Below are 12,435 nucleotides of genomic sequence, written 5' to 3'. Positions count from 1 at the left end.
AGGGAAGGGAAGCAGGCAGCACCCAGCTCGCAGCCTGGAAGGGGACTCTGCTCTCAAACAGGAATCGAGAGCAGCTGGGGGACTTCCACCATCCCCTCGCCCTGCTCACAGGAGTGGGGAAATCCTCAGCGTGGCAAAGGCCCCGGGGGGGGGGGGGGCTGGGTTATGGGAGCGCAGGGGCAGGATTCGAGCTAGAGATGACCCAGCGCTGAAAACTGCTCCTGGAGGGGTAGGGGAAGGTGAGGGGAAAACGCATTCCTTGGGTCAGAAGGCAGACAGACAGGATCAGGAAAGAACTCTTTTTATTTCCCATAAATACAGCAGATTCTTCGCGCCGGGCGTTTTGTTTTAAATCTTTTTGTTTGTTTTCTTCCATTTACAGAATTTTGCACTGAAAATATATACAAGTCTGTTCAAGAACCAAACAAGATCTGCAAAGAAAAAAAAAAAAAAAAACAAAAACCAAAACCCATACAAAACCCTGAAGAGACCAGAAAGGGAAGTAAGACACAGCACAACCCCAGCATAAAGACCTTGCTTCCCCCTCTCCTCTACCACTCGCTGCGCCCAGCTCCAAGACATCTCACCCTCACCTTCGCTGCCCCCCCCAAACCCAGCACGCCAGGCACCCCACTCACCTCCATCTCGCCCAGGCCTCCTCCTACCTCTGGCAAGCCGATGCAGGGCGCAGCTTGCCCCTGCTTTTAAGATCAGGCCCTCTTAAAACCATCTTAGGGATGGGAAGCAGCTCCCATAGTCGCAAATCCCACGGGGGGGTGCGTGTGGGGGGGGGGGATTACTCAGGACTTGCCGCCCCCCCTCCCCGTTTTCCTCCCTGCCTGCAGATCCCCGCTTTTGTGTCACAGTGATCAGGCGGCTGGGGCGAGCCCCCTCCCCGCCGCAGAGAGCCAGGCCTGCCCACGGCTGCGGCCAAAGGTGCGCAAGGCACAGCTGTACCCCCCCCCACCCCCAAACCCACCACCAGTGCAGCCCTGGGCTCCCAGTTCACAGCTTAGCGGTGCCCTCTGGTGATGGGCTGGGCTTCAGCCTCTCCCCCGACTCCCAGCCCATCACCACCCCACTGCCAGAAGACACAGAAGAGCTAAGAAAGTCCCCGTCCCCCCCCAACCCCTCCCAGTCCCACCAAGCTCTCCAGTCCTGCCACGGGGGGGGGGAGGAAGACCATGTGCTGCTTCCTCTCCCTGTTTGGCAAGGAGGCTGCAGGAAGACTCGCCCCCCCCCTCCACAGCATGCCCCTCTCGGGGCCGGCGCGGAGGATGAAGTCCAGCGGCAGTCCCCAGAGCTCGCCGGAGTAGATAAAAAGATGTGGGGAGGGTGTGGGCTTCCTCGCTGGGGGGGGGTTCAGCACCCAGGAGCTCCAGCTGAAGGGGACCGGGAAGGCACCGAGCAAGCCCTATCCCAGCCCCTGGGGTCCCCCCTCCCACCAACAGCGCCGTAAGCAGCTGAAAGGAGGGAGGTGAAGGAAAAAAAAAAAAATAAATCTCTTCCCCTTGTCCCCCCCACCCCAGGCAAGGGCAGGTGCCTACTCTCTGGTGCTGGAGACACCCCTAGTCTCTGTCCTGCCTTGTTCCACACCGGTTCCAGTGGGATCCCACCTGACGGGGAAGCACTGGGGCCCAGCTCTGAGGAGGGGGGGACAAGAGGGAGCACCACAAAGCAGCTGAAGGGCTGGGAAGCACAGGGAGGGGGGGGGGGGACAGACAAGGAAAAGGATCTTCCTTTGCTAGGCCTTGCCCCAGGCTGAGGCTGTTAAAGCTCCCCATCCTTGCTCCCCTCTGCACCTAGAGGGGGAAAGCAGGGTCAGAAGAGAAGCTGGACAGAGCGGGGAGGGAGTGTTGCCTTCGGAAGAGCAGGGAAGGCAACTGTTCACCCACACGAAGCTTTCCACTCCACTCCTAGTCTTGTGGGATGAACATCTCCTGGCATCTCTGCTCTCCTCCCCGAGGCATGCTCCCTCTGGCCCTTGCCCGGCCGTCTGGAGAATAGAGCGTGAGCAGCAGCCCCCCACCCGCCCTCCCCATCTCCTCAGGCTGCTCCAGCCCCGCAGGGCTGGCTTCCCAAGGACTCTGCAGTGTAGTGCCTGCAACCGTCTGGCCCTAGAGGTTTCCCCAGGACTCCGGCGGGGGGAACTGGTCCACATCCCCCATTTCATTGTACGTTTGCTCTCCTATGGTGAAGGTCAGCTTGTATCGTAGCCTCACTTTCTCCTGCAGACAGGGGAGAAAGGATAAGCAGTCAGAAGGGGGTGAAAGAAAGGCACGAGGCACAACCACCAACCATTCAGGTCTCTCGGAAGCCGCAGGGAGCAGGGGGGACAGGGTGGGCGGGCTTTGCCCTGGCAGCAAGACCACCCCAGGGACGGTGCCGTTACCTTCTGTGGGTTAGCGAGCAGCAGGACTTGTGTGATGGCACTGGGGTGGACAATGGGGTTGAACGCCGGCAGCTCCATGCCCGAGGGAGGCTGTAGCTTCACCTTCATCACCTAGGGAGAGAGAAGAGCATCCCGCATTCCTGAGAGGGACTTGGCAGCCAGGGGCCCTGCTACTGTATTTGCGGAGCTTCCGCTGTCTAGTCAAAGAGAAAAACACTGTGCTGGTTCCTGCTGATCTGAAGGGCAAACATGACTCGGCCTCAGCCCCACAGAGCTCTCTCCACCCACCCTGCCTTTCCTGTAAAAAGCAGAGTCGCATTTCAGCCCCGTTTGGGGACCTCAGCCCCGGCAGTCGCCTCACCTTGGGGACGGCGGACTGAAAGACAATGTTGCGGATGGGCTGCGGCGCCGTGCTAAGCATGGAGATCACCACCACAAGTACATCAGGCCTCTCGGGCAGGGCGTCCTTAGCGAAGTGGAAGAGGACGCGGAAGCCGTGCCGATCATACACCGTCACAGGGAGGATGCTGCCTGTGGGAAAGGCAGGGACAGGCAGCAGTCAGCCAGGAGGCAACTGGCCCTACGGCGACCTCTCCCCATCACCCAAACCCCCTACAAGTGACAAGGGACCCCCCCCCGCTCCTCCTCAACGTCCACAAAATCCAACAAGCAAGAAGTTTCCTCGCATTCTTCCCTTTCACGTGCCCTCCCTCTTTTGCCCCGGGCTCACTGGGTTTGATGGCCTCCAGAGGCACGGTGATGTTGGCCAGCGAGATCTCCTGGGGCAGGGCGGCGGCGGCAGGAGGCCGGGGTGGGACCGCAGTACTCCCTGCTGGCGCGGTGGCAGCTTTGGGAAGCGTAGCAGGGGCTGGCAGCTCGGAGGTCAGGGGCAGCGTGGGGTTAGGGGAAACACTCTGGAGCATGGGCGGATTGTGGGCCGTGGTGCCGGAGCTGCTCCTGTTCTGGAGATCTCTCAAGGTGAGCCGCGGGGGTGGCTGCTGCTTCTCCCTGCAGGAGGGGAGAGAGAGAGAGAGGAAGGAGAGGAACAGGGCACTGGAATGTCCCACCCAGCCCCACAGAAATGGAAACAGTGGGGAGACATGTGAGATTGCGCTACCCTTGCTTACCATCGCACTTGTTGAGACTCTGGAGGCAAAGACTGTTGCAGCAGAGTCTTGCCCAGGAGGTCCAGGTCAGCCAGGCCACTGGTGAAAGGAGAAGGTTTGGGGGAGGACGCGCCAGCATCTGCTTTGACTGGTGGTGTTGCCGTGATAGGGGTGATATTGAGCTCATTGCTGTCTGAGGACTGTAAAAAGAGTGCATAGGAGAAACCCCCCCCAAGCAGGGTTGCAGATCAGCACCAAGCATCAGCTGTGGGACATCTCCCTACCTACTCCATCTGTTGCTTTCAGCACCCTCCCCACGCTCTACCCTGGCTCCCAGCACGTTACCTGGAAGCTGTTCCAGCCACTGCTGTCGCCAGCCTGGGCAGGATGCGGTGCTGGGTCATTCAGGCCTGCCGGGGGGAAAAGCAAACATGAAGCTTAGCTACCAAATGGGCAGGAGAATTAAACAGGGCCTGAATAAGCCACAAAAGCAGCAGGCCAGAACCACCAATGTGGTCTCCATCTCTGGCCCCCATCCTTGCATGGGGGAGAGCCGGGTGGGTGAAACGTGTTTTTTCTGCCCAGAGACCCTCATTTACAGTCTAGGTCTCACTGCAATTGGCAGAGAAATGCCTACTGCTGGGCTGACAAGCCTGACCGACCACACTGTCTACTTCATCCTGCTGTACTCGAAGGACCTTTCTTAGGAAACAAACACTTTGTTGGAAAAAGCAGGACTCCAGAGACTTCTAGGATTGGCACCTCACAGGATTTCCACGTGAACAGTTCTGGAAGTCCCATGCATCTGTTGTCAGCTCGTGACTTCAACTGCAAGGAGTAAACATGAGGAGCTGGGGGTGATCCACCCTTGTGATCCCATCTGGGGATGGCCGTTGCATCACTCTTGATTTACCTGCCAGGTCAGTTTTCAGAGGGGAAATCAGAGGGCACATCCCTGCAGGCTCTCCCTGACTAGCTAGGAAAACACCACAGGACTGAAGTTCAGAATCATAGCAGGGTCCTTCCCTCCTCCTCCACACTAAGTGAAGGACACCTCTTGGGCTTTCATTATGCACCTCTCCTAGAGCTCTCCCTTATTCATGTTCCTGCCACAAGGAGAACCACCCATGCGGGCTGTCCAGAGTCAAGGAGAGAATAAAGAGCTTTTGCTCTGGATTTCTCACCTAAGGACATGAGTTCGTCATCCAGCAAGGAGACGGAGCCAGCTTGGTCAGGCACGGGGACTGCTGAGCCACCTGAAAGGGTGGGCAAGGCTGGGTAGGAAGGGCCCGTTGCCGGAAGATCCAGGCCCGACAGATCCAAAAGCGCTGAGGTGCTGCCTGCAGAGAAAGAACAAGCTCAGAGACAGAAACCTTATCCAGTCCTTACCCAGTGTGCTGAGGCCAGTTCCCATCTTCCCTCACACCTGGGAGAGGGAAGACCCCCCTCTGCTCTCCCTTCCAATTCCCTCTCTTCACGCATCAGTCATTTCCACAAGTCATTTCCTCATCTCACCAACCTCACTCTGACCTCCCGCGGGTTTTATCTTTCTACTTCTCTCAATCTTCTCTTCCTTTGCAGAAAACCAGCGGTCCCTCTGCTTGACCTTCCTCTCCCCACTCCCCAGGTCTCCTCACCTCGAAGGGGAGCGGCCACCGTCTCCCCATTGATCTCTTCTCCCCGTACAAGCTGCTTGTAGAGATTGATCACCTGTGTCAGATTGTCATTGGCTTGCAGGATCTCCGCTGAAATGGAATAGGTGGGAAGTAAGTTTGAAAACTGCGAAGAAGACAGAGTGACTTTTATACCCCAACTCTGTCTATTCCTTCAAAGCAAGGCCCAAGGAGCTGGTAACAGCCTGCTGCAGGGTTTTCGCAATTGTTGCCGCAGACTGCACCAGGGTACACTGACACCTCCACAGCAATTTCAGCAGGACAAGCTCAAGCATCGTTCCTACAGCGAAGCAGAAGCAGCCTGTAACGCTGCTGACTGCTGTCTCGTGCCCCCACTTAGTGCCAAGCCATAGATTAAGTAACCTACAGCGAGCAGCCGCCCCGAAGAGAGCGGCGGCTGCAGGCAGATGCCATGCCACGGGCAGCCCAAACACAGGCTCTCCGAAAGAAGATGGGGGGAGAAGGGGACGGAATGAGAAAGGCCAGATACTCTTACCCAGAGCTTCATCGTTGTCTTCTGTGTCACTGGCGAGCCGGAAGAGCATGGGCCTCATGCGCTCACACCGCTGATACAGCTCCTGAGGGAGAGGAGAAAGAGCTGCTGAGGTGAGCAGCAGGATGGTCAGCTGGGGGTGCAAAACAGGCAGGAGGAACCCGGGGGGGGATAAGGGTCACTCATCCCTGCTAAGCCCAGCGAGGACTCTGGGATGGCCTTTCCTCACCTTCATTAGGTCCTCATTGCTTTCTGTTGTCTGCCCCTTACTGTAGTTTGTCACCATTTCTGTCAGCAGTCTCACGTTGTTGTTCACCTCCTCGATGGCATTGACCCTCTTGGAGATCTTCTCCATGCGCTTCTGGTCCTGGAGAAGAAAGACATGGGGAAGGATGTCTTTTCTTCTTGTCTGCAACTCCGAGAGGCAGAAGGCTGAGGCAGCCAACACACCAACTCCTAATGCACAGCAATGCTGCCCTCAAAGCAGCTCACGCTTCAGTGGAAAAATCCCAGATCATCTCTGGGCCAACACTTGTCAAACAGGGATGGAATGGCTGCAGATCTCGTGCTACAGTAGGTCTTGGACCACAGAAAGTGCCCAGAGCCATTCCTCTAAGTAGCCAGGGGATGGCAGAAATCACACAAGGACTCTAGCAGCTGCAAAAGTTTGCGGAGAAGCTCCACATGTCTGCATGAGGACAGAAGGTCCCTGCTCCCTTGGTGCCAACCATTGCCACCTAGACTGTGGGCCCCTCCCCTGCCCCCAGCTCCCCTTTTCCCCAGCTGCACCTCCTGAACCATTTCCTTGATGAGCTTGTTGGCAGCCCGGAGGTCCTCAGGATGGGAACTTTTCAGGAGACGAGCCAGTATCTGCGGAAGAGAAGGTACCTCTGAGCCCAAGCTGAGGGTTGGCAGCCAGAGTCACTCTTGCAACACTAGAGACAGGAGTTACCCCTGCCCCAAACCTGCATTTGGCAGAGGCAGTGGCCGTTTGAAAGCCCAGCCACAAGAGCTTGTGGGCTATCAGAGGCCAGGGAGAAAAGTACAACTGGTCTTTCTTTTCCCGTTGTGGCCCTGGTTATGTAAGAGAGGTCTTTCCCCGAAGATCCCCTGCATTCAAAACCTGCTCCTGCCCGCCTGCTATGCACCATGGAGATCCTGGAGCACAGCAGGACTAGTACTGAGAAAGAGTGAAAGCCTTGTTTATGCAGGAATTTCCGTGGGATTGTAATGGACTCCTACTCCTGCCTCTTCACACCTGCAACTGGTGGAAGAGAGAGAGCACCCACTTCCTCTCCCCCTCCGTAGTCAGTGAACAGTCCCACTGGCCACCTGCAAATCCTCCTGTGCACGCTGTGACCCATGGAGGCAAAAATATATCCCCCACAGGAAACTGGCATCGCAGCTCTGCTGCAAAACTAGACCCAGAGGGGCCCGATACTTGCTTAAATGTACTGATAATGCAGAAGTTTGTCTGAGTGGCAATGCAATTCTGACGGACAGGCAACATAGGATGGGCCCAGGAGGGTGTAAGTAGTTTGGGCAATAAGCAGATTGCAGCACTGGGGGGTGAGGACGAGGTAACAGCAGCAACATCTGGGGCTGGGATTTAAACCTCATGGACAGATAACTCAGAAGCTTGGAGAGTGCACAGCAGCAAACCTCCCAGAACCCGCTGGGTTAATGACAGTGCTTCACCCTTTGCACCATCTTGCAGTGAAGTGCTCCAAAGGTCAGACAGACCCACATGCTCCAACTCTGACTGTTTCCTTTGTCATGCTTTTGGAGCGGGCCCTCAGCATTCCTGTGATTCGTTTTCTAAAGGACAGCATGTGGAGCAAGGGCTTTGACTCTTTCTGGATCTCCACCTCAGGAGGACAGGAGATCCTGAAGCAGGGAAGGTGTTGCTGGCTGTCCCTCTCCTTCCACAGAGCCCTTACCTTGGATTTTTCTTCATCATCAAAGATGATGTTCTTGGGTCGAGGGGGAGGCAGTGGAAAAGGAGCGTTGTCAGGCAGTTTTGGGTCACACTTCACAATCCCTGCAGTAGACACCAATGGAGAGGTCAGGAGGACTCGCCCACTGGGGGATGGCACGGCCACCTAGGTCTTCTCTTCACTAACAGCCCATCAAACCCAACTGGCACTGAGGATGTGTGGGTTTTCTCCCACTACCCATGATCCTGGATTGTGTTTTCATGGAAGAACTGCCCTCCACTCCCCATAAATATCCTCTTAGAAAAAAACCCAGCATCAACTGCTGAAGCACTCGCAGTCCTTCAGCCCCAGACCTTTCCAGCGCCCCATCTCCTGTCAGAGCACATGTCCCCTCCAACCCATCAAGCAACTCAGATCACCAGCAACTCCCCCCCTGCCCAGCTGGGAGCCCCAAGGCACCCGCTCCTTCACCTGCCCCTGGTGCTGAGCCAGACTGATGGATGTGCTGGCGCTGGGCACAGGGAAGGGAGAGTCTGTTCTGGATTCTGCCCAGACGAAAGATAGAGGGAGGGCAAACTGTCTGTCCACCTTCCCCTTCCAGACCGCTGCCTCTCACCTTGTTTCTTCAGCATCTGGTATGCTTCCGAGATCTTCACCTCGTGAGGCAGCCCCAATGTCCAGCTGTACATCAGCTCCAGGATCTTCGACTTCACTTTTTCTGGTGTCCGGCTGCCAAGATACTAGAAGAGAGAAGAGGTGGCTTGAAGCTGATCTGAGCTATTGCAAGCCTGGCCTGTTCCTCTCCTCCCCTCCCCCAGGAGAAGTGAGACCGTTCCCAACGGCACAAGGAGGGGGAAAGAGGAAGCAAGTAGGGAAGCTCACGAGGTCCTTGCAACACGTCCTATGCTCTGCTTGGTTTCCACCACAGGAAACACAAGAGGTGGGAGAAATGCTGCACCAGCAGCCCCTCAACGACGCACAGGGACAGATGGGAAGGCTCAGACAAGGCCTCTGTTGCCTCGTGAAGGAAAAGGTCCTGCTAACAGAAACTGCCTGGCAAGGCCCTTCAGGAACAGCGTGTCAGTGGGGCTGAGAGGGGAAGGACTGTGGGTCATGGTCCCTGGGGTAGGGCCCAGCCCTCTCTCTCAGAGGCATTCTCCAGCACAAGTGCCTGGCACCCTTTAGAACCCTAGAAGACCAGCACCCAGCAGCGAGATGTCCAAATGTTACAGCTCTCCCCCTGCCATGCAATCAGCCTTCTCCTGTGGGTCTGACAGGGGCACTGGTGGTAGAAACAGTGCACGTGCCACCAGAGGCCAGTGGATTAGGGTAGAGGACATTCTCCAGGGCGCCTAGCAAGAGGACTTTAGGATGCTGCTGGGTCACTGTCCCTGGCTATTCATCATCACAGATCACAAGCTGTGACTGGCAGATGAAGGTTTTCCTTAGTCATATTCAGTCTGTGTTCCCTTAACTCTACACTTGCCGGTGTTAACTGCCTGACTGAATAGGAGAGCATGCACAGCTTGTTCTGCTGCAGGAACAGCAGCATCAGCAGAGGAGCAGGCAACGACTCGGTCTTTCAGACAGACTCGCCAGAGCACCACTGACTAGGCCTGGGCTTGCCCTCTGAGAGTGTCTCAACCAGGTTGGGACACTCCAGAGAGACACGGTCACGATGTCAAAGCTGGGAGAGGTTCCTGAGCACATACAGCACGGACAGAGCCCAACAGAGACGCTGGGAAGGTGACTCCAGGCACGCACGTGAGGTCAGTAGTCTCACAAGCGCTGGTTGCATCATGTCTAGCCGGCCCTCGGCTTCCTGCATCAAGAATCAGCCTGGAGCAGAGGGGTGAAAGCTCACCTTCCCACCCAAAAACTCACCAGGGAGCAAGGACTAAATATCCTACTAGCACTGTTCTGTTTCCCCCCACATCCCAGCAGGTGTCTGACCTTTCTGCTCAGCCACCACTTCTGCCCAAAGCCCTCCTGCCAGCCAGCTCCGGTCCCCTCCAGCGCGATGCCCTGAGACCCACCTTGGGCGACACCACTTTGATGAGCTCATTGAGGAAACGGAACTTGCCCACTTCGTCGTGGAAGCGTTTGCCGCAGCTCTTCATGCAGGACTCCAGCACCTGGGGAGAGGGGCCGAGTGAGCCCCAGCACGGGGTCAGCAGCAGGTTCAGGAGCCAGCTCCTTCCTGCTCCCCCCTCGCCAGGCACGGAGCCTGTGGCTGTCCTCACAGCAGCGCAGGGGGGACACCCCATCTCCCTCCCAGGTGGCCTGGCACCCTCCTCCCAAAGGGAAGCAAGAAGATTTATCTTTTTGGGGTCGGCCTTTGCAGAGGCGACTCAACAGCCCATGGAAAGGGACGCCCTTATGAGAGCTCACAGACGTGGGTTCCACAGCGTGGATCCACAACATCATTAAGAATCACCGAATCATTCAGGTTGGAAAAGACCCTTAAAATCATTGAGTCCAACCGTTAACCTGATACTGCCAAGTCCCCCAAGTCCAACATAAAACAAAAAGCTTCCTATCAACTTCATCAGGCTATGATCCTTCCTAGGAACAAGACTTTTCCTACCAGTCACCCCTCTTCTCTTGTGGAACCACCTTTGGCCCCTCTCCCACCCAAGGACCCAGGTGCTCCAGGGCTTTCTCCGAGGGAATTCAGAGTTTCTCGTGCTCCTCCAGTCAAACTGGAACAACTCCACAGCACGGCGCTCCATCTAGTTCTACCAGCCTGCAGATGCCCTTACCGTGAGGGCCTGGATAGCTTCCCATTCCTGCGGAGACTGGATCTTGTGCGCAAGAAGTCGGGTAGCAAGTGGAGGACTGAAAGGAGCGAGGGGGGGAAAAAAAACAAAAAGCTAGCCAGTTATTGATGAAAAGCCTGGTACCTGTGTTTCTATCTGGGAATCCAGGGTTGAAAAGCACGTTGCAAGTTTAAGGCACTGACAAGGCACCAAGACACCTCAAAACCCTGCAGGAACTTTCTGCTAGTGGACCAGGACCCACCCCCACCTTGAGGAGCTTCGTGCCTGCTCAGCTCTCGGGACAACCCTGCCAAATTTTACCAGGTGGGGAATTACGACCCGGGCCTGTGATCCAGAGCAGCCTGGGGAAAGCACGAAGCACTTACCCCTCCAGCTCTTTATTGAGCTGCTCACAGAAAGCATTGATGCCATCCCAGTCCAGGTCCTTGTTCAGGGGGTTTGTCGCTTTGTCTGCGGGCGGGAGAAGGGGGCGGTGAGAAAAATCTGCACCCTGTGGAGGCGAGGGGCGGCATCGCTCCCGCTGCCAGCCCGGCCGGGGGACGGCGTGGAAGGGAAAAAAAAACACGCTCGTGTCCGCACCCGCCTTTCCTGCGCACGCCAGCCACGGACGCCCGCCAGCACACCCCCCTGCCCCACGCTCAGCTGCGCGGCCTCCCCCGCCGGCCCCGGCTGCGCCCACGGCCACGCCTCGCGTGGGGTCGTCCCCCCCCCCCCCCCCTTCACACGCAGGCGGGGCCGCCCTCACGCCTCGCTACGTGCGACACCCCCCACCCCCCTTCCCTCGCACCCCAGTGCCCTCCCAAATACCCCCCCCCCCCCCACACTACCCGTCCCCCCGCCAGCAGCGGCGGCCGGGGCCCACCGGCGGCGCGGCCGTGCCAAAAGGGAGGGAGGGCCCCAGCCGCACTCACTGATGCGCGCCTCCAGCGTCTCCGGCTCCATGGCGGAGGGTTCCGGCGGCTCCTCACCGGGGCAGCGCCGCGCCGCCGCCCGCCCGCCCGGCCCGGCGCCGCCGAGCCATGGAGAGCGTACCGAGCCGCCTAGAGCGCCGCTCCCACCGCCTCACCGGAGCGCGCCGGAAGTCGGCCGGCGCCGGAGCGCCCCCTGCCGAAGCGCGCCGCCGAGCCACCACGTAGAGCTCACCGCGCGGGGCGGAGACAAAAAAGCGCCAGACGGGGCGAGGAAGCGGAAGGGCCCCAGGAGAAGGGCACGGGAAAGAAAGGAAAGCCGGGCAGGGCAGAGCGCCGGAAACCAGCCGCTGCGCGGAAAGAAGCCGACCTCGCCCTTCCCGGAAGAGCCCCTCGTATTGGCAGGTGAGGCCACTTCCGGCGTCGGAGAAAGGGCAACTTCCGCCTCGGGCGTGGTGGGGAGGTGGGGGAAGCGGCGTGGCCTTTAAAAGGACACGGGCCCGCCGGCTGCGGCGCATGCGCGGGGGTGGGGTGGGGGGCGGGGGCGCGGGAAAAGGCCGCGGCTCCTCCCTCAGGCCTCGGCGGCGGTTTAAGAGATGTTAATAAAGGCTAAAAGAGAGCTCCCGTACCCTGATCGGAGTCGTCTCTAAACAGCTGCCAGGGTTTAAAGCTGTTAACAGCTGGCTGAGCAGCTGGGGGGGGTGGGGGGCGGCAGGGAGGAGTTGGTAAAGCCCTGGAAGTAACTAAGGGCTTCAGGGATATAAAATCCATTTGTCCGCTTTCTCCTTGCAGCTCTGGTAATCCCTGCCAGCCCGAACTGTGTCATTTAATACCGCTTGTTTTCTCTGTGCTCCAGTGATCTTGGAACGAACAGCGTGCCTGTGTCCCTGGGGTGATTTATTGCTCTTGTTGTTCAGGCTTTTATTTTTAAATTATTTTTTTTTTCTTTTTTCTTTTCGAATAATGCCGGCAAAAGGCGCCAACTCCATGACCTTTGGGGAGCGCCGGCTGTTGGAAGGGTCCCTGGTGTGCCCGGGCGCCCCAAGCTGCCCGCTGGGGTTGGCCCAGACGGGGTTTCAGCAGGAAGAGCGCAAGAACGATAAAAGCCTGCTCGGCCCTGAAAGTGTCCGATCCTGGAGACAGACC

The 12,435-nt window shown here is 57.8% G+C and overlaps 1 protein-coding gene across 1 annotated transcript; it reads right to left on the bottom strand.

Moving 5' to 3' along the window:
- Positions 1 to 285: 285 nt before the first annotated feature.
- GGA1 (golgi associated, gamma adaptin ear containing, ARF binding protein 1) lies at positions 286 to 11,446 on the bottom strand. Its single transcript, XM_032996822.2, has 17 exons — positions 11,293 to 11,446; positions 10,747 to 10,831; positions 10,364 to 10,439; positions 9,638 to 9,736; positions 8,218 to 8,341; positions 7,605 to 7,705; positions 6,454 to 6,534; positions 5,894 to 6,031; positions 5,668 to 5,749; positions 5,136 to 5,243; positions 4,683 to 4,838; positions 3,844 to 3,908; positions 3,520 to 3,698; positions 3,123 to 3,400; positions 2,754 to 2,923; positions 2,393 to 2,503; positions 286 to 2,228 (listed from the first exon to the last, which is right to left on the bottom strand). The coding sequence occupies exons 1-17, from the start codon at positions 11,321 to 11,323 to the stop codon at positions 2,118 to 2,120; spliced, it is 1,995 nt and encodes a 664-aa protein (XP_032852713.2). The 5' UTR covers positions 11,324 to 11,446; the 3' UTR covers positions 286 to 2,117.
- Positions 11,447 to 12,435: the final 989 nt, after the last annotated feature.

Source organism: Tyto alba, unplaced genomic scaffold (genome assembly GCF_018691265.1).
Source record: "Tyto alba isolate M040663 unplaced genomic scaffold, T.alba_DEE_v4.0 Super-Scaffold_2, whole genome shotgun sequence".
NCBI classification, from domain to species: Eukaryota; Metazoa; Chordata; class Aves; order Strigiformes; family Tytonidae; genus Tyto; species Tyto alba.
This window is presented reverse-complemented; position numbering and strand designations above follow the sequence as displayed.